The following is a 23,129-nucleotide window of genomic DNA, read 5'->3' as shown; positions in this document are numbered from 1 at the left end:
GATTCGTGTGACCCTGGGGTGACTTCAAGCCGATCGGTTGATTAGAATCGGCTAGGTCATCCCAGGGTGACATGAATCGGCTTCTAGTTACCCCCCCTCCCCCCCCCCCCGGTGACTTCAAGCCATTTCAGGTCGCCAATGACCCTATGATTCTTGGTAGGTGTCATAAACCATGGGCCCGGGTAAATGTCGTTGCGTTAATTGTTTTATTGTTCTTTTCCGTGCTTGCACTGTCGATGTTTTGATGAAGGACAGGCTATTATTTTTATTTTAATTGATCGCTTTAATTCAAAGGTAACTGCCAGTTAAAACAATTTTTAGTAAATATGCGCGTGAAAAACATTAATTTTATTGAAAATAGTTTTGTGCTCTAAGTTATTATTTGATTAGAAATCATTATTTTATGTTTTAATTAGCACGAGTTTTTGGAAAGAAAAAATTAACTGGTGAGATTTCAGGGTCGTCGTCGGCGGCATTGGACAAACTGATTTCATGACAAACTGAGAGTGAGACAACAATCGAGCATTTATATCAACATGAAAGTTTTCCCAAAACGCACCATATTAATTGTATTTGTAAAATTTTTCGGAGCCACGGGAAAGGACAACCCTCTCAAACGAACCCCTTTATGTTCCTAGTACAGAAACTGGACCGCCGCTCCAATGTTTGGAGGTTAACTACGCCGCTGTTTGCGAGACAACACATGTTATTTAACAATACTTTTCTTATGTTTTTATTTTATTTTCAACAACATAAAGATACGATGATCTTTCAAATACTGGTTTTAATTCTTTATATAAAATCACTGAACTAGATGATGTGACATTTATATTTTAGTAAGTGATATATTGTCTCGTTATCTGTTTTTTAATAACGGGATAAATTTATCAGTGGTTAAGAATGTCCCGTACTTTCAAAGATCAATTATTTGCGTTATTTTTGCGTCTATTTTTTATATTTGTAATAGTCGAATGTCTACAAGAATGCAATGTCACTGTTTTACAGTACATGTATACAATTTCAAAAAAATAGTTAACGATCCTCACATTTCTTTTAATGGTAATCGACCAGCTTCGGTAATTGCGATGATGAATTTCTTGACACTTATACATTGAATATTCATTTACCAAATTTATGATGCACGCGCAGTTATAGTAAAAAATGGATGATACATATATATATGCGTCAAATATGAACTTTATATGTATGTTAATGTCTTATGCAAGGGTGAACAAAGAATTAATTGCTTTTTATTATTTGCCATATAGCGTATTGTTGCGTGCACAAATGATCCACCGCTTGACATGACAATGCCAAGTTATTAAAATTCTGCACAATTTCTAGTTCATGGCCTTTTAAATGTTTTACTGATTGTATCACATTTTCGAAATATATTGACCTTGGGTTTTTCAATGTTACCTGTTAAATGTAATATGCCTTCCGGTAGTCAATATAGCAAAAACTTAGTGTTTCTTAATTGTGCAACTGCCTTTCTATAAGGGCATTCAGAATAAATATTGCATCAACTGTGCTACAGTTTGGTTTCAGACCAAATTCTGCAACCGTTTTAATGTCATTTGTTTTTCCCATTGTTTAGGACGTTCATGTATTATTCTTGTTCACTTTAACACTTAAAATACTTAAATATACTTAATTAACATGTAATACGCGGGTAAAATAAAGTTAATGATTGAATGATTTCGTCTCTTTATCGAACCTCGTGTTGTAATTATAAATATAAAAACTATTATAATACGGTACCAATTCATAGGCTTACAAATTCATTTATATATTTTTATTTCAAATAAAAAAAACAACGATTATTCGATCGTTACAGTGGACAAACTGTTTCCGAATTATCGCATTTTCGAAAGTTTATTACAAAAAGAATGTTGCGATATATTTATGTACTGGATGTTCATATTATTGTGTGGTTTTATTATGAACACAAATTGTAATAACATTTTTGTCAAAAATATAGTTTACGAATGCATGTAATAACATTTTAGATCCGTTCACGCTTTTTAGAAGTGAATATTCGGGTTCTTATTTGGAACAATAAACTTGTTCTGCGTTGCGTCTATTTTGTCTATTTTGCTGGTTTTACCATGAGGCGAACTTTGTTTGACTGCACTGTGATCGTGACTTGAAATGGTCGCATACATTGACACAGTATCCCGAGAATGCTTTGTCCGTATCAGTGAATGTAAGGTTGCTTCAGCTTCAACTACAAACTTAGTTTTTTCTTCCTTACAATTTAGGTCATTATGGTCAGAACTAGCGTCAATCATTATTTCGCCGCCCGAATGTCCGTAACTGCTATAATTGTGTTCTTCAACAGTATGGCTCTGTATAAGAAATGTAAATTCTCTTGTTAAGCGTGGTATTTCGCATTCGTCGTACAATGGAGACTTGAAAGAAACAGTTTTTCTACCACTCGAAGGTGAATTTTGCAGAGTTGACGTTTTCTTGATTGTCTTTCTATTGCTATGTACTTTGGACCTTCGGCCCTGAATGGGTGACGGTAACTTTACATCGTCAGCATTGCAATGACTATCGGAGCGTTCTTCCTTATTGCGCATGTGCATTTCGTTGACAGGGGACCGTTTCTTGGCAACGTCACTTTGCAAGACAGGCGAACGTTGTTTGATGACATCATCTTTCCGCAATTTATGGTATACTGGCTCTGTGTGTTGCGTCAGTTTTAGACGATTAAATCGTTCCACTAGACTGGCGATGGTCTCATGTTTCTTGATCCCCATGTTTCGTGGCATTCGAGCTCTCTAAAACAGAAGACATGCTCACAAAATATAAAATAAACATAAGATACCTTTTCGTCCATCATATTAGACAACCGTCTCACGTGTTAAATAAAAAAGATTTTATAAAATATGAGTGTACTGCAGATAATCAAAAACGGACCGAATTGGATAACGATTTCGTTTATTGAATGTCCTAGCGACAGTTTTATTTTTTATTTTTGTCACATGCATTTTTACAAATGTTCATGCATATCGAATGCTTAAATGTGTACCAAAATATTTGTTCGAATTACTTTATCATATTATTTCGAGACCGTCAACTCAATTCAATATTTACATGAGAAGTGCTCTGTGAAAAAGCATGATAGTCCGCACAGGCTTATTCCGCTAAACTGTTGTTTTGCTAAGAAGAGTCTTTCTTTAAACAGAAAATATCATAAAAGCGGAAAGTGTTGTCCCTGATTAGCTTGTGTGGACTGCAAAGACTAATCCAGAACGAAACTTAACGCACATGCATTAAACCCCCTTTCCACAGAGCACAGCTCTACTGCCATTCGCGCACATTTAGTACTATTTGTCTTGAATTTTCAAATGCACTGTAAGACTATTTATTCGAACGAAAAAATAGTATGTTCTAATATGATACAGTGCACTTATCGTTATTATTGTGAAAATATTTACATAATCGAATTGACAACGGAAAGTATAAGCAACATACATGTACGAACATGTAACTTACGAAATGGTCTTTAGTATCTCCTGTTTTAAATGCCGATTTCCTAACATATTATTTCATAGGTTTTTTTTTTAACGGTCGATTAAAATTAACATTAATACATATTTAATGAAACGGCTGGAAATTCACGTTTGACGTTTGAAATGTGATACGATATGATCACTGAACAGGTTGATTTATTCACAATGAAGTCCAATAAAACGGAAGTTTAAACAATTAAAATGGTAAAGGTCACGCATTATTTCAACTATCATGCCTACTTCAACTGCTATTGATTTGATTTGCACAAGAAGTGAAACAAACTCGAATGCGTCAAATTCCAGTGTAAATATTACATATCACAACAATACTGTAGCCCACCGGCTTTTCTTATTACTGAAAGAATAATTTATTTGTCCGACAGATTTTAATTTATGATTAACTTTATAATAGGAAACAAGCATTTGTGTAAATTTTTTACTGATAAAAGTCGGCATTCCGCTCGCAAATTATAGGCCCGTACGCAGCTTGCTGTAAAGTTAGGACTTTTTTGATAATGGGCCTACTGCAATTTTTCTCTCATGAAAGGGCGCACAGTACACTTCCCCTCACTACAAAAGAGATGTGTTTTATTGTCCCTGATAAACAAGGGGATTAACGCTATTTTACTCGACATTGGATATAAGCCCCTAGGAAATGTTTCCTTATGGCCTTGTATACAAATCCCCTATCAGTCATTTCCCCCTTGTGATCTTGAATGCTACTTCTATCCATGGTTGATGTAACACTTTTTTGAATGGCCAAGGAAAGAGAATCAGCGAATGGAAGCAAACGATACAGGAGGCCGTAGGCCTGAATATTGCTGACGTTAATAATTTGTGAAAAACAAATAATGTTGGAGCAATTAGAGAGTGATATGGACAATTGTTCATTACTTTTAACCGGTAAGTTTCTAGATTAAAGTCCAAGGCCCATAACTTTGCAAAAAAATCAATGGACCGGAACGAAAGTCATACCTCATCCGAAAGTCTTGTAGGTAGACTCACACACCAAATATCAGGTCAATATCTTAAAGTGTTTTGAAAAAAATCTGGATAATGAAATACCGGTCATACAGACGTACGGACAGTCCAACTGCCATATGCCACCCTATCAGGGGCATAATAATCAGCTAAACATCTGAAATAGGTTGCGAAAATCCCACAGGAAAACGGTTATTATAGTGAAAAGTTAAGTCCAAGGCCCATAACTTCGCAAAATATCAATGGGCCGGAACGAATGTCACACTGTATCTTTCGGTCATGTAGGTAAACTCGCATACCAAAAATCTGCTCAATATCTGATTAAGTTACGTAAAAAGACCTACTGCAAGCGGTTATTATAGAAAAAAATTCAAGGTCCAATCTAATTTCACAGTTGTTGACAATTGTGATGGTTTATCTGCGTTGATGGTGGTGAAAGTAAAACTGTGTAGTAGATGAAAATCATTTTATAAGGAATTTAATTTAGGGGAGGCTTGAATTATAATTAATTATTATATGCATACATCGGAAATGATAAGGAAATGAATCAACCTGTACAACCGTCACAAATCACCTAAGGACTTCTATGCATCCTTGTCATTAAGGCTTATACATTGTTTGAACACATTCGAAAGGTACGGTGAGAAAATGTTCAAAAATATTTGAAGATAGATCTTTAAATCTTATGGCGCATGCTGATTTGATATGAATTACATGTACCTTCATCCGCTACATGGGCTATTTTATGCATTATGTGGTAGTTTTTTTTATAATTCGTGACAAATGGCATCAAATTGTCACAAGGAGCATCAAGCCGTTTTTCCAGTTCAATTTCCAACGCGATGGACGAGGATGACAATGAAACAAAAGTTCTACAATGCGAACATTGGTTAGCTCATTAAATAAATTGGCAACAATTTCTGTTGTATTTTAGGCTCAATTTAAAGCGTAAAGTTTGCGTTTCACATCACTCAATAAATTAAATAGTGGCCAATTGTGTAGGTTGGTCTGGAGTTACGCTGGCCTCATATTGCATCAGACACATCCTTGCGGCTCAAATAAAACAAATAGCATAGCATTTTCCTATGATATTTAATTTTATTAGTGTTGCTACATATCACCAGCAAAGTCCCTTCTGTAAAATTTCTGTATAATTCAATACTGCAAGATTTTGATTTCTTTCACCAATATTTGACCATTATAGAACGGTCTAAAATGTATACCCAACTTGGAGATATTATTTTAACGGGTGTTTTTAAAGGGTCCGTCAACCGAGATTGACGAAGAAAGAAAAGTTCTAAAATACCGTATGTTTTACAAGTATTAGTGTATATTGATTAAAATATAACGACTGGTATATTACATTACTTGAAAAAAAAGTTGTTAATTTTTCATATTTCCAGTATATTCGGTAATACATTTTAGTGGGTACAGGTACCAGGTAACTACTAGTTAACTATAAATAACGCAAGTAGATTGATTTTCATCTTCACGTGATCAATCCAGGAATGCGTTGTGAATTGTGCACATTTTATTTATAAAATGATCAATCGAGTTGCGTTATCTATAGTGTGTATATCGTTATGCCACCTCTTTTCGCGATTTACTTTCGATTTCACATCGCGAAATTTTATTACCGAATATACTGAAAATATTAACTTTTTCGGCGTAAGCTGCATAAGCCAGCTTTTCACCCTGACTTGACCTTTGTAAGTGTCCAATAAAATTCAAATAAAATTTCCCGCGGCTAGGTACGAATGAATACACTTCATTTATTCCATTGGCTGATTTGAGTATACCACCAGAACATTGGAAACATATCCGCGTCTTTGTACCACTGTTTTACTGTATGAAACAATTTTATCTCTAATGAAAAGGCTTAATAGATAGAACAGTTTTACACTCAATTCTCGACATCAATACAGTTTGTGCGTACACCTTTTATTTTCAGAGTATTACCAGCGCAAAAGCGTTTATACTTAAAAGGCTATGTTCTCATATTTAGTACTTACTTCCATATTCCTGTCAACATGTTAACATGTAAAAGTATAAAGAGCAGTGGAAGCGAGGCCTCACTTTAAAGAATTGCATTTCAACCCGCGAGGTTTCGGGTCAAGTCGCGTACATTCAGAGTTTATATACAGGTCATCACCGGAGTTCGCGGTCAGTAAAATAATCGTTATATAATAAAGACGCTATCCGTGAACTAGGTTACCTGGAATTTTCTTTAGACCAGAAATATGTTAAAAGAAGATATTCAGCAATATAATTATGGTGTGTCAATAATAGATTCTTAATGTGTTTTCAACAATACAATGATAAATATTATTTTTAATAAATTTAACAATAATTATTCCACCATATTGCCTAATGTACTAAAGTGATATTATGAGCATGTAACAGTTTATAGGTGTCTATCGCAACCGTTGATTATTTTTGATGTTTCTACTTCATATACACTTATAGTAATTAATGCAGCATCAACATACTAAAACAATATACCAGAAAGAGAAAAATAATGCATTTGAATATTAACCGTACTTTCGTTTGACAACTGATCATGCGTTTACGAGTTGAACCTAAATTTAGTTTTAGTGCAGATTTGTTCATACGACACAAAGACACAATATTGTTTTACGGATCATTTCGGCTTACAGGACTGGGTGGGTCACGTAAGAATATCGAATATAAAATATATTTTTATAAACAACTGGTAGCAAGGTGAGTTGCAGATAATTGATCAGTAACCACATTTTAATTAACTATTTTGACCTGTTAATTCTTTTCAGCTCAATGCAAAATGCCCATAATATCACTTTAAGCATGAGCACGATGATTCTCGATACTGTTAATAATCGAATCAAATAGCAATGCCCGACAGACCACTAAAACAGGTTTGTTCTCGTGTGGCCGGTTGACTCATATGTTTAAATTTCACTTCCATTCTTCTTTTGGTTTTCTGTTTTGTATCTATAGGTTTATGACCAGCAATATGTTATAATGTAAAATAAGCCGCGAAAACTCCCCGTAACATCCCGTACTGCGTGTGATGCAGCTAAGAACTGCACAGAAAAAGACATTCGCTATCCTTGATATCATTCATTAAACTATTTACGCCGTATATCTTTTTTAAAGATATTTCTTGTTTCAAGTAATGTAATATACCAGTCGTGATATTTGAATCAATATAAACTAATACTTGTAAACAAATGCGGTGTTTATGGTGTACTTAATAAACTACACATATGGTTATATAAGATTATTATACATCCATAATAAATCTATTATTAGGCAACTTGATAGTGCGCGTGCATGTGGTGAGCGCTAGCAATAGACTGAGTAACTGCGGAGGCATGTACGTATATACTAACAGAGTAGCACGGCGTATGACTCATGCATTTAAAGGGATCTTTTCACGCTTTGGTAAATTGACAAAATTGAAAAAAGTTGTTTCAGATTCGCACATTTTCGTTTTAGTTATGATATTTGTGAGGAAACAGTAATACTGAACATTTACCATGGTGTAATATAGCCATTATATGCATCTTTTGACGATTTTAAAACCTAAAAATTATAAAGCGTTGCAACGCGAAACGATTGAATAATTTGGAGAGTTCTGTTTTTGTCGTTAAATTTTGTGAAACTACGAAGATTGCTTATATAAGGTATAAAATACGTCCAGTATGTGTACTCGGCGGAATAGCTCAGTAGGCTGGAGCGTTTTTACTTCAGGACTCTGGCAGGACTCCAGTGGTCACTGGTTCGAAACCTGCTCCGGGCAATGTTCTTTTCCTTTTTTTAATTTTATTCTTGATTTTTTACTGGAGCTTTTACGATCCAATGTTTACATTTATAAATATAAAGCATTTAATGAATAAGTTAAAAAATGCCAAAATCTGTGAAAAGGCCCCTTTAATCTAAGGCCTATACTGTTGCATACGGTATCTTATAACTTTTCTTTTTTCGTCGATCGCGGTTGGCGGTCCCTAAATTTGAGTCGCGAATAGTACTTAATGATTTTCTGTGAATTAGTAGAACAATGAGTTCGATAATAAACTAATTATACTTTGTAAAGAAAATAGTGTTTGTATTTCTTATGGACGTCTAAAACAAGTACTAAAGACGTGTTACAATTTTTGTCGATACATATTTGATGAACTTACAAATGAATTGATATCGGACCGTGACTGTCTGGTTAGCTATATAGATGCTTTATCAAATACTACGTGCATTTCTATTTATCTTTTCTGATAACCGATAAATCTCTGCACATAGGCAATAACAAGAGTAAACTTAATATGTTCAGAAATCAACGTGGTTCAACGAGGCATGTAGACTAAACGTACAAGTTGCGGCTTGTTCATCAATCTAGCCGATTTCTTAATTGACTCAATTGATATTATCTCCCCATATCTAACTAAAAAAATTGAGCATGTTATGTATCCAGATTATTGGTGCAAAGATGCAGTATTTCCACTATTAAAAAGTTGACAAAATGGAATTAAAATTAAATCAAATTCAAATTAAAGAGGAATCACCCAACTGTGATTCCAAAAAATATTTTTCATTATGTTTACAGAACAGAATCAATGGCTGGTGTGAAGAAGAAAACTATTAAATCCACTTCAATTTGTTTTTAGAGAAAAAAAACAGAGAACAAATGATTGTATTTTTCTCTTATACAGCATTGAACAAAATGTTCTTTTTCCGACAGATAAATTGTATTGTGTTTTCATTAATTACGAAAAGGAATTCGATTCAGTTATCCACGAAGCATATCGATAAAATTCATTGCAAAAAGACTTAGCTTCAAAATGATTACAATGATAGAAAGTATGTATGCATTTGTAAAATTATGTATAAAACACTCCAGATATGGTATATTCCTACTTCATTGATGTCTCTCTGTTGTTGTTGAAAATGGATCACAGCCTCTGCCATAGCTTCTTTTTATACTGTTGTCAGCTACTTTATTGTTCTGTTTTTCACTGTTGATATATTTTTTAATATTTTTATTTAAGACTACCCAAGTAAGCTATTGGAACCAACTCAACGATATATACGGAATATTACGCTAGTCAATTGTTCCAAGAGTTTGTATCACTCGAGTGGCTTGTGTGATGACGTATCACACGAGAGGCGGAGCCTCGAGTGTGATGCGAAATAGCACAAGCCACGAGAGTGATACAAACTCTTGGAACAATTGACTAGCGTAATATTCCTATTATTATATACAACAACTAACGAAAACAGTTAACAATTGTTTTTTTTTAACTTTTTTTAACTATTGTGTTTCGTCACAGAAATGACGTCACACGATGTACTACGTAATATATTTCGTAATATACAATATTTATATTTTTATATTTTCGGTGCGCGTAATGTGTCGTCATTAAATGGGTCGAAGTAGTCCGGCTAGTATGGTAATACGGAAATGGTAATAGCGAGTAGCGTAATACGGGATTTTTTATTTCAACGATTGATACAACCTGTATTTTGTTAAAAGCATTAACAGGTATATAATAAATACATTTACTCTTCTATATGGGGTTTAAAAATAAATGTTAAACAACGAGAATCTGCATTTTTTGGAAAACAAAAAATTAGGTGTAACTATATATATCCGTGAACATTAAATAACGAGTTCATTGAAAACGTCGATAATTTTGTGTACCTTGATATAAAATTCCTCTACCATGGAAATATGTCATCTGTAATCTTGTATCTATTGTATACCGTGTCAAATTAAATGACAAAACCAAATTAGCGCTGTTTGATTCTGTAGTAGCGACAATAACTAGATGACTCCGTAGTTTAAGGCATCTTAGACAACTCTGACATTGATTAATTGCATCACACATTTTGCAAAAATATTCTTTGTGTAATATCGTACGTGCTTTTACTTGTTATTTCAATATCCTTGAAGTTTTCATTATTTCCATCTAGTGTAATCGGTAACGGGATCTTTATTTACGTACGATACATTATTTAGTTCTTAACAGTTAATTATTCTGTCCATTACGGTCTTAGTGAATGTTGTATTTGTAGTGTTTCATTTTCAGTTAGCATTAAATGTTACCATTCTTCGTTTTATGCAAATTAGCGTTAAGCGCTAATATTCTATAATCCATAATAGATGTAAATAATCAAAGAAGTCGACAGTGTAAACAGCCCATTTTATTCTCTGTAATATCCGAAAAAACACTGTGTTAATTTATTAAACAAGATAAACATTTGCATGCATAAATATCATTTATGATATATACGTACATATGCAACGATATTGATTCTTAATATATATTAATAAATCACACAGAATATTGTTCAATTTCACTAACAGTTTTCAGGCATTAACATTATTTTGTTAAATCATAAAATAAAGAAATTATTTATTTATGAGAAGACAGTACTATTTGTTTTACTAATATGATACTTATAAAATAGCAATTATCATTAATACACAATATATATTTATTTGGATATTGCGCAGTCAACCAACTTTCCTAAATACTCTACATTGAATGTAGGTGAAACAAATTAAAGTAGTAAACAATAATTTAAGTATGAATATATTTATTTGCAGCAAACAATAATTTAGGTTTGAAAATAAATAAGTATCAACAGCTCACCTGTAATATCCGAAAAAACACTGTGGTGAGTCCCCCGCAGTGTTTTCTTAAATATTCTTCCAGATGCAACTTTCTGAAACCTGATCAGACTTTTCCTAATACGTTACTCACGTGATCCTATGTGGTCTCACGTGGTACGCTGATTCACCTACTTTTTATATTTGTTCGGGTCAAAGTTGTTAACCCTTGGTCATGGAACTTTCCAGAAGTTTCTATTGCTTACGTTTGCGTTCTTGATTTGGTAAACAATTTAGATTGGAATGTGCTATTCTTTGTTAGCTTAGTAAGCTGTTTTCTTATAGTACATCAATATGATAGAGTTTGTAGCTCACCTGGCACAAAAAGTATTCCGGTGTGGTTTTGTGAAAACTGGGCTTAAAAATGCGCAATTCTTTAAGTATTTCTAACAATGTACAATAGTTATTCTAAACAATATGCAATAGTTATTTTAAACAATATGCACTAGTTATTTTAAACAATATGCAATAATTATTTTAAAATTTTGTTAATTGAAATTAATTAAAACTTTATTAATTATGATTAATTAAAATTATTAAATAAGTTAAAGTGAAAATTTAAATATTACAAATATTTCATAAGATTGTGATTTTAATTGGATTACATCTTCCCCTCCTTCTTTTTAATTAGAATTCCTATTCTAATATATGGGCTGTTTAAATTTAACTGCTGTTGAAAACAATCCCAGAACATTTAACTGTATAATATTAAAGCATGCATACATGAATCTAACATATTTAACAACAATCGAAATAGATGTAATATATAGATAATAGAAAAAAGAATTCGTAAACACACTAGGCATTAATCGTAAATGAAAATACAACAACTCTAAATGTACACTCCGCCTGAAGTGTCTATAACAAAACAACAAATATAAACAGGGTTTCAAATAAACTATATTAGAGAATCAATACTTAGATCATTATTTGAAACATCAATAAGACAAAGATCAAGTACAACGTAATTGAAATGCACAATAATGACAAAGCAGTCTATATACATGTTAGTATTTGTTGGAAAACAAAAGAATTATCAAGTATTATTTATACAATTGAAAAGTTTGTAAGTTAATGTTTAGCATAGGTGACTTTAATAGTCACATTTAGTTATACATTTTTATGTTTAGTATGTTCATTTGGGTTCCAACATATACTGAGCTATTAGTTTCCAGTTGAAACATTTTACAGCATGGAGACATAATTTACAAATTTTGAATCCGTTTTGTATAGTGTCATAGGAGCAGAAGATATGATGGGGTGTATGGCAACAAGGGGTTCGACTTAAGAATAAATGAACAAGAGGATCAAGTTTTTTGAATTTTGGACGACAATTTTTCAGCGAAGCATGACAAACTCGACAATATGTGTTGTCAAAATCAATAGGGATCGATTGGCATTTAAGGGATTGTTTGTAAAGGCGAAAATGTTGAGTCATTAATTTATTGATTTGTTTAAGATCTGCATTTAAGATGTCTGTAATGGAAAAATTGTATAATGAGGGAGGTAGAAATTTTGATTGAAGAAATCTTTTGTGGGCTATTATGGATCTTTGGGATTTTGAACCGAACCTTAAAATAATTGTTTGGCAGATTTGAAAATTTAGGGGGTGGATTTCATAAAGTAGATGGTCGAGCATTTGAAGATAGAGTATATTTATGTCGAAGTAGTCTATAGCAAAAAATTAAGCTTGAAAATGAAATGTTAGGATTATTTAACATGTGGGTAAATAGTAACTTTTTAGTGCGTCTATGGATTTTTCTTAATTTGGGAAAAGTATTTAAAAAGTATTTTATGTGATGCAGTTGATGGTGATCTAAAGGGAGGGAAATGTATAAATTACTAGAAGAGTTGCCATTGTATTTAAATAATAACTTGAAATAATTAGAGAACAATATAAAAAATGAAATGTTAATAACAATATCCATTTTATGAAAATAATGAAATGTAAAATTGACAATAGGGAACCAAAACTGTAACGATAAAATGATATTATATATACAATAGAGTATCAATGAAAATACAAATTTAAGAACACAATTATGAAATACACACTATATTTATATGAATGATGTATTGTCGTGTGCGCCTGAAATGAGAACAGCGAAAGTATAAAAAAAATTTTGAAGTATGTATGTAATGAATAAAATCAAAGTATGTAACGATTGACATCTTATATGAGAAAACATGTAAAATGTAGTATTTAATAATGAAGATTAAATTAAATCATTTCAATAATCTTCAAAGTATTTATAATGGTTAAATGGAAAAAATGAAATATAACATTGAATAATTGACGTCAGAGTTGAAATCCATGCAAAATTTGACATCAAAGTTATAACATATTCAAATATGATGATGACAAAGTGATAACTAATGCTATTCCACTAATGCTATTCCATTTTTTTTTTTTTTTTTTTTTTTTTTGAAGTTGAAGTTCGTTTATGTACGTTCCTTAATTCCGTTATGGACCAAGAATAGTTCAGTGTGATAGTTTGTGTTGAGCATTTGTCGAAGTTTGATGTACTGATAAATGCCAATTGACAGAGCAGATGGTATTTCCATTATTATATCCCCTGTAGCGTTCCGAAACGAAATTTCCGTAGTGTTAATGAGCAGTTTTGGAAACAATCCAAAGCGTATGCTGTTTATGTTCAGGGTGACAGGTAAGTCAATGATCCATTCTGATCGACAAGAAACCGAACTGACGATGTTGATATCAATACAATTTAAACCATTTGACATATGTAAAATCAAAAGAGTGCCACGTTGTCGTTTGAATATTTGCAATTTGCGAAGGATTGTTATTAGCAAGAGAACGTGAATCATGGCCAGAAAGACAAGAAAATGTTCATATTTCAGAGACTCATTAAGACTGTTGGTAAATTCCTGAAGTGGTGATAGCGTGGTGGGATTGTCGTATTTAAGATGTTGTGCCGCTGTTGGTTTTATTAGTGTAATTGCAGTTAATAGAATGCGAATTTTTCGTGAAAGAAATATCAACATGAGCGTGTTTCCGATTGTGAGTAATATACCTATGATTGAAATTATATCAAAAGTGGATAAACCTGATTCAATTGAGATTTCACCGTTAAGCATTGCTTCTGTTAGGCTATGGTACACAATTTGGTTTTTCTTTGCTCTTTTCACAAAGGTTTGCATGTCAATTTCTAATTTGTGCGACCGAGTTAATATATCCTGTGTGTTTTGATCGAAGGTTTTAAATACCGGTAATAATACATTTATTGGATCATTGTACGAAATGTTTTTCATCAATTTATCCAAAACCGTATTATTAAAAAATTGTTGGAGTAACGGTAAGTTAATTGGATATATTTGGTCGACAGTAGTATCGTTTGTCAAACATTTTGTGAATTGCTCATCAATACGTTGACTTTTTGAGACTAGTTTACATGCACATGGTACATCGATAATGCAGTACTTACAATCATCTATTGTTTTAGAACGATTTACACATTCCAATTTTAAATTTGATTGCATGTATGCAAGTACCTTAGAACTATTTAAAATTCTCAGCTCTGGTTTCAAGACGTTTCTTACTATCTTATATTCACATATATCTTTCGTTTTTGCATTGTCCCCGTGTTTCAAGAGTTCTACGAAACAATTCGTATTGAAATCGATTTCAAATATAACATTATGTTTACATAAAATTGTTGAACCTGCTGTCAAACAGTCTCTCAAGAATGATTCATCAAGAAAAGTGAATAATAGGTTTTTCCCATTATAAATTAAATACCGCGGTTTTGATGTGAATTCATTAGCATCTTTGTTTTTTATATCATTGTCAAGAGGAATTGGAAAGAAATTTAATTCATAAATTTCGTTATCCAAACTGTTTGTCAGTGGAAACAATACCATTATGTATATCGAATTATTGTTGCGTCCATAAATAAATTCAGCATGATTGTAGTAGAATGCCAATTCAGTGCTGACCAATTTATGAGTCGGATAGTTGATTTTTAACGACGAAGCTATTTCTGTTAACGTTTGGGACATTAGTTCGGGGTTTATTATATGAATCGATAATTTACGATTGCTCAGTGATTCAATTCCTATGGCTAGCCTATCAAACTGTGACCTTATTTTGATCATTTTATCATTTACATCTAGTATTAACTTTTCAGCAGTTGTATGTTTATTTGACATAGATTCCATTTCGTCCACAATTTTATGCCTGACTGCTGAAGCATTCGCAACGAATTCATCGAATAATTTCATATGCTCGTGAACATTAGTTGCAAATGATGCCATTTCGCCGAATTCGTGCGTAAATGTGTTTGTTAAGAGATTAACTCTTTGTGCCAATTTGTTTGCATGATCGCGTAATCGATTAAGTTGTGACGTTGTTGCAATGCCAAAAAGAGTTGAACCTAATTGTCCTATAAAGGGAAGTAAGGGTTGTGACTCACGTGTCTTCCGTTTGTCTGAGATTGTAGGAATCATGCTACGAAATTTGTGTAACAAAGATTGTATATCATGTTCCATTAAAATCCTTAGAGTGTTGAATTCGACGCTAATGGTACATCCTTTTTCGTAGAAATAAGTGTCTCTACACAATGAATAATTTCTACCGATGTCACTATTGAATTGATAGTCCGGCATATCAAATCGAAAAGTATGCGTCCATTCATTATTCACGAAGTTTATTGTTTTTGGATCTGAGAACTTAACGCCATGGTTCATCAGCAATTGTTCGCTGTGTGCTCCCACAAGTGACAGGAAAAGTATAATGAATCGTGTGACCAACATCTTGCCTAAAAGAAAAAAAAATAACAGTTAATTTGTTTATCATTTTACCGTTTTCTTTTGTGATTTTTCTTTAGAGATTTGTTTATATAAAATTGTTTAATAAGTGCTTCTGATGTGTCTTCGTCATTTGCCCAACTGTTCTTATACTTTTTGTTTGTCCATTTTATCAAATATTGTCTTTGATTATCTTTAATTCTGGTTTTTAAAATTTTGTCAGCTTTGTACCATTTCTTGTTTGAATTTTTTGGTGGAATATCATTTTGATTTATTGTATTTTGTTTGTCAATTGCCGTTATATTTGGTTGTGTATTGTCGGTAACGGTTTGCGGATTGTTTTGATTTTCTGTGTTATCATTAGTTTCTTTTTCATGGAATTTGAATGTTTGAGATAAGTCACGTAAATCCTTTTCATCATGGTATCTTCTTAATCTGTTGATATTAACCGGAACTTTTAATTCTTTGTTTGAATATCGTTCTCTCAAAATATATGTGCCATTTTGTAATATTTTGGTTATGTAATAGGGTTGCTCTGAAAATTTTCGAAACAATTTTCTGGATTTATTTAAAGGTACTTTTTCTTGTTTAATAAAAACAAGATCTCCTAATTTAAATGGACGTATTGCAGTTTTGCGATTGTAAAACTTACGCATAACGTCACGAGAATTATTTATGTTTTCTTGTGTGATATTCCATATAAGTTTAAATCTTTGTTTCAATTCCTCAACATAAGTGTTTATTGAAGGGTTGGTATTAATTGGTGGAAATAATTCGGAAGTGATGGGTTTATTCATATGTCGGCCGAAAAGAATGTAGTACGGAGAGTATTGTGTCGTTTTCGGACATACTGTTGAATTATAGGCTAATTGGACACTGGAAAGCTTATCAGGCCAATCGCTTTCGTCTTTTAACGATGTACGTAGTATTGAGAGTAATGTAGAGTGTACCCGTTCTACCATTCCGTTACTCATTGGGTGATAAGATGAAGTTCGATGCCTCTTTATTTGAAAGAATTTATAAAGAACATCCATTATACCACTTAAGAAGTTTTGTCCTCGGTCAGATGTGATACGTTTGGGCGGTCCAAATATTGCAAATACTTTATGATAAAGTTGTTCTGCGATTTCAATAGTGTTTTGCGTTTTTAATGGTATAAATAGTGCGAATTTTGAAAATGCGCATATAACGCTTAAAACATATTTATATTCTTTGCTCTGTTTTGCTACCGTAACAATGTCGATGTGTAACATGTCAAATGGTGCGCTTGCAATAAAAGGTTCTTGTAATGGATATGGTTTATAATTGTGATCTCTTTTAAAGATTTGACAGTTTTTACAAGATTGAACATAATCTTTAACTGCTTGATACATTTTTGGAAAGTAATAAAAAGTTTTGAGGGTTGCAAACATTCTATCAACACCACAGTGACCATTTAAATCATGAAAACTGTAAAGTATTTCACTTCTTAATGACTCAGGTAAAGCTAATTGTTTAATTAAAGTTTTTTCAGTTTGATGTTTCTTAGATCTTGGTTCGTAAAAATGAAACAGAACATTGTCAACTATTTCGTATTGGGTGCTTATATATGGAATTCGTTTTGCTGAGTCTTTATCATCAGGTAAATGACCGTTCTTTAAAAATGCATAAATGTCGCCGAAGTCTTTTGATGTAGCTTGTAAGTTTATAATGTCTAGTTGATTAGTTGTTAAGTGCGCGTGTTGTTTGCGGTCATTGACTGTCTGGAGTTGTGAACCAGGTATGTGATCATTATCTGAGATAACACTGTTGTCAGGTGGAATGGTGCTAAGTTGATTGTCAGCAGAGATAATTGGTTGATGATTGGTGGGTGTTGTGTTGATTGTTTGTTTTCGCATTTTTCTTGTGAGAATGTTAACCTGGGAGCAATGATTATTTTGCGTTACTTGTATTGGTGCCAAGGTTTGTGGAGGTGTTAAAGGTGCGTTATTATTGGAAAGTGTATGTATGTTTTCCTTGGATTTAACGTGGGTGTCTGATTTAGAATAGTTAATTCTACTAAGGTAATCGCTCGGATTTGTCTTGCCAGTTTTATAAATGATTTCATGATCATAATTTTCTAGTTCTAAAGCCCATCTATATAGTCTGTCATTTGAATGTTTTGCTGTATGCAAAAATGTTAAAGCTTTATTGTCCGTTATAATTTTGACATGTATATTTGATATATAGACTCTACATTCTTTCAAAGCGTAAATGATTGCTAATAATTCCAGTTCACAACTACTGTAACGTTTTTCGTTATCTTTTAAAGCACGACCCCCATATAAAATAACATGATGACGGTTTGGAGAATCTTCCTGACATAAAATGAATCCTACTGCGGAGGTACTAGCATCTGTATAAATAGTGAATTCTTGATTAAAATCTGGTAATCGTAAAATTGGTTTTGCCATTAATGCCCGTTTTAAATAATTAAAACTTTTGTCATGTTCCTCGGTCCATTTGAATATGGTATCTTTCTTAAGTAATCTATTTAACGGGGCGACAATGTGTGAGTAGTCTTTTATAAACCGTTTTAAGAAATTTGTCATGCCTAAAAAACTCTTTAATCCCTTTTGATTATTAGGAATTTGGAATTCGTTAATTATTTTCAATTTGTCAGGGTCCATTTGAATAGTGTTTCCTTCAAATACTGTGCCTAGAAATGTAATTCGTTTTTGTGCGAAATGACTCTTTTTAAGATTTATTACTAAACCAGCTTCTTTTAGTTTATGTAAAAATTGAGAAAGTTCTTTGATGTGGGTTTCAATATTGTCACTCATAAGTATACAGTCATCCAGAAAAAATAGAAGGTTTTTGAAATTGAATTCTCCTAATATTTTTGAAAGATATAATGACCAATAAAAAGGAGAATTGCATAAACCATAAGGAAGGACGTTAAATTGAAAACATCGTCCTGTTGGTGAATTAAATGCAGTATACTTTTTAGAATTTTCGGCCATGGGTAGATTAAGAAATGCTTGTTTTATGTCTATTTTAGTAAAGATAGTTGGCTTTTTCTCTGCGATCATATTTTGAACATCTACAATTGTAGGCATTTGATAATACATTTTCTTCGAAATTTTATTTAACAGTCGGTAATCAATGCATAACCTATATAATTGTTTATTTTCTTGTTGGTTTTCTGGTGAAATATCATCTGAATGTGTATGTTTTTTAACTAATACAAAAGGGCTACTCCAAATTGAAGTTGATGGTGAAATTATATTTTTATCTAGCATTTTCTGTAATTCATCTTCAATGATTTGTCTCGTTTTGGGGTTTACCGGATATGGTCTTGAACGTATAGGTATAGCATTCGGTATCAATTCGATGGAACATTCAAAATTTTTAACGGCGCCGACATCTGTTTCTGAATCACTAAAAATATCTTGATATTGCTTTAAGAGATCGAACAGTTGCTGATTATTCGCAAATTCTTTTCCTATTTTATTATGTAATATTTGTTCTTTTTCGGTTGTCGTCTTAACGTTTCCACTTTCGTTACATTTATCTAAATTATTAATGTCATATATTTCGTTTTCATTTAAAATATGTATTGAAGCTAAAATATCATATTTATTTATCATTTTTTCTGTATCCGAGTTATTGTATATTGGAAATTGTATAGTTTTATTTTTGTTGTCTGTAATACATAAATCAAGTTCCATGATATTTGTTTCATCCATAATATGTAAATCTTTATTCAAAAAACATTCTTTTAATTGAACAGGTATTTTCTGAAATGAATGAGGTTTAAGTCTTATCTTTTTATTAGCTTGAATACAGTGAATTTCATTTGTTATAAAATTGGTTTTGCATGTAATATTATCTTTATTTATTTCAAGAGTATTAGTCTCAAAATTTAATTTTGCCTCGTATTGCGAAAAGAAGTCTACTCCTAGTATTGCATTATTCGTTAAGCCTTGTACTATGTAAAACGGGTGCTCAAAGCGCGTGTTGCCAATTAGCATTGGGAGGTTAATGACCCCTTCTACATTGTACGAATTATCAGAAATGGCGGTCTTGACATGGAGATTAGATGGTAGGCATTCGTTTCGCGAAATGTTTGTGGAGGCGAAGAATGATTTGCTGATTACAGACATACTACTGCCCGAATCCAAAAGAATGTTTGTTGGGACATCTGCAATTGTTCCTGGTAAAGAATTATGAAAAAATGTGGATACTACCTTTAAAGCTAATATTTTACGTTTAGATTTAATACTTTGTTTTTGTTTATTTTGAGTTGTATGCGTACTTTTGTTAATTAAACCCTTTTTATTTATTTGTTCGTGTTTTACTTGGAATTTTGAATAATTTGCGTTGTTAAAATGGTACTTACTGCTCTGTCTTTTCCATCATTTTTTAGTTCGAAAACACATTGATTGGAAGTGATTGAATTGTTGGCAATTGTTGCATCGTTTATTGAATGCAAAACAGTTTCTACCCCCCCTACAAGAATCGTATCCGCATTTGGGGCAAATTTGGTTTTGTGCATTTTGTCTGTGTACTTGTAAACGTGGGTTAGATACGGATCTATCGACTATTCGCGGTCTTTGATAGTCTAACGGTACTGACATCCTATAATTTTGGTTTTGTCGTGGTTGAAATTGTTGATAACGGCTGTAAGGAACAGATGGCATTTGATTTGGAAACATATGTTGTTGAGCGTAAGAATTTTCTACCGGTATATTTGGTATTGGGGTTGACTGTAAAGCATTAATTTCCTTAATTTTGATGTCCGCTTTTAAGGTTTTAATCTCTTCCAATAACGTTTGAAATTTTGTGTCAATAGAATTGACTGAAAATGACGTGGTCATGTCACAGAGTTTACAGTATTTGGCCAGTTCTGACAGAGATTCTGGCTGTCTTAAAATAACATCTTTTTTAATACTGTCTCTTAATCCATTGACAAGCAAGCTTACGAGAACTTTTTCTTCTAAGCCTTGTACATCAGTAGAAATTTTTAATGCTCTCGAGATATAATCATCACATGATTCATTTTCTCTTTGTTTAATAGCAATTAGATGATAATCTAATTCTTTAGTCTGAAATCGTTTAGCAAGTGCTTTGGTGAGTTCTTGATAATTAGATTTAATATCTTCGGTTAGATTATTGTAAAAATTCTCTGCATTGTCGGACAGGTAAAATGGAAGAACATTAGCGTACTCACCCCTATCAATGTTATTCATGCTACAAAATTTCTGAAATTTTGCCAGAAACGCTGGTAAACTATCATAGTCTCTGCCTGTAAAGCATGCTAACTTAATTATGTTTGGCTTAAACATTGTACCTCTTGGGTCCGAAGTCTGTGCGGTATGGAAGTTTCTCACCGGTCGTTCCCCGTCTGCTGGAGAGTGGCCAGGTGCGGAAGGCGTCTGCCTACGTAAGTTAATATTGTCACTATTAGCACTTTGCGATGGAAAATTAGCACTATTAACACTAGGTGATGGGGTATTTAAGAAAAAGTTAGGTCTCTGCGAGATAACACTGGAAATTGGATCCTGTAGTCGTTCGTCGGGAAGGCACTGAAAATTACCATATGGCGGTGGTACTGGGTCGTACCGGAAATTGGATAATGGCTCGAGTAGCGATTCCTTCGGCGGGTCCTGCGTTAATGGCTGGAGTGTTGTTTCTTGGGTTTCTTCGGTGTCTGATGCATCGGATTGTAATGGGTGACTTTGAAATGGGCTGTCATGTATTGTTACTCTTCTGATTGTTTTGATAGAATTTAATTGTTTATGAAAATCTGAACGTAATTGTTTTTTACGACGTTTTTCACTTGCAACAAAATCTTCGGGAGTTTGTAAATAAGGTTTTGACTCACTTGATGATTTTGGAGTGTCTTGTTTTGATATGGTAGTTGATGGTTGAAGTGGTTGCTCCGGAATTGTCGACTCGTCAGGTGGGGATGTTGGCGGCGTCAACTGTGGCGGTAGAGTGGCTGATAGGCGAGAACGTAAATTGTAGTGAGACATCTTGAAACATTTCTGACGATTTTTGTTGTGGAAAATGTTATTGTAAAGGAATTAAACTTTAGAACCTATTCTCCACCAGATATCGTACGTGCTTTTACTTGTTATTTCAATATCCTTGAAGTTTTCATTATTTCCATCTAGTGTAATCGGTAACGGGATCTTTATTTACGTACGATACATTATTTAGTTCTTAACAGTTAATTATTCTGTCCATTACGGTCTTAGTGAATGTTGTATTTGTAGTGTTTCATTTTCAGTTAGCATTAAATGTTACCATTCTTCGTTTTATGCAAATTAGCGTTAAGCGCTAATATTCTATAATCCATAATAGATGTAAATAATCAAAGAAGTCGACAGTGTAAACAGCCCATTTTATTCTCTGTAATATCCGAAAAAACACTGTGTTAATTTATTAAACAAGATAAACATTTGCATGCATAAATATCATTTATGATATATACGTACATATGCAACGATATTGATTCTTAATATATATTAATAAATCACACAGAATATTGTTCAATTTCACTAACAGTTTTCAGGCATTAACATTATTTTGTTAAATCATAAAATAAAGAAATTATTTATTTATGAGAAGACAGTACTATTTGTTTTACTAATATGATACTTATAAAATAGCAATTATCATTAATACACAATATATATTTATTTGGATATTGCGCAGTCAACCAACTTTCCTAAATACTCTACATTGAATGTAGGTGAAACAAATTAAAGTAGTAAACAATAATTTAAATATGAATATATTTATTTGCAGCAAACAATAATTTAGGTTTGAAAATAAATAAGTATCAACAGCTCACCTGTAATATCCGAAAAAACACTGTGGTGAGTCCCCCGCAGTGTTTTCTTAAATATTCTTCCAGATGCAACTTTCTGAAACCTGATCAGACTTTTCCTAATACGTTACTCACGTGATCCTATGTGGTCTCACGTGGTACGCTGATTCACCTACTTTTTATATTTGTTCGGGTCAAAGTTGTTAACCCTTGGTCATGGAACTTTCCAGAAGTTTCTATTGCTTACGTTTGCGTTCTTGATTTGGTAAACAATTTAGATTGGAATGTGCTATTCTTTGTTAGCTTAGTAAGCTGTTTTCTTATAGTACATCAATATGATAGAGTTTGTAGCTCACCTGGCACAAAAAGTATTCCGGTGTGGTTTTGTGAAAACTGGGCTTAAAAATGCGCAATTCTTTAA

General features: G+C 32.7%; 3 protein-coding genes and 1 long non-coding RNA gene across 9 annotated transcripts in view; 2 read left to right on the top strand and 2 right to left on the bottom strand.

The window, feature by feature from the left end:
- Positions 1 to 23,129, top strand: part of LOC127860137 (uncharacterized) — a 355,128-nt gene that overhangs the window by 239,159 nt on the left and 92,840 nt on the right. The window lies entirely within an intron of this gene.
- The window catches only part of LOC127860164 (protein CDV3 homolog), a 337,157-nt gene that overhangs the window by 289,487 nt on the left and 24,541 nt on the right, over positions 1 to 23,129 (top strand). The gene's annotated exons all lie outside the window — the stretch shown is intronic.
- On the bottom strand, positions 1,940 to 9,559 carry LOC127860160 (uncharacterized). Its single transcript, XM_052398046.1, has 2 exons — positions 9,390 to 9,559; positions 1,940 to 2,783 (listed from the first exon to the last, which is right to left on the bottom strand). Exons 1-2 carry the CDS (start codon positions 9,438 to 9,440, stop codon positions 2,025 to 2,027), a joined length of 810 nt encoding a protein of 269 aa, XP_052254006.1. The 5' UTR covers positions 9,441 to 9,559; the 3' UTR covers positions 1,940 to 2,024.
- On the bottom strand, positions 13,128 to 22,062 carry LOC127860183 (uncharacterized). The gene is made up of 3 exons (XR_008039624.1): positions 21,758 to 22,062; positions 21,224 to 21,312; positions 13,128 to 13,234 (listed from the first exon to the last, which is right to left on the bottom strand). It is a non-coding gene; the product is annotated as an uncharacterized LOC127860183 (long non-coding RNA).

Source organism: Dreissena polymorpha, chromosome 15 (genome assembly GCF_020536995.1).
Source record: "Dreissena polymorpha isolate Duluth1 chromosome 15, UMN_Dpol_1.0, whole genome shotgun sequence".
NCBI classification, from domain to species: Eukaryota; Metazoa; Mollusca; class Bivalvia; order Myida; family Dreissenidae; genus Dreissena; species Dreissena polymorpha.
The sequence above is the reverse complement of the archived record's forward strand: the minus strand, read 5'-3'. Positions and strand labels throughout refer to the sequence as shown.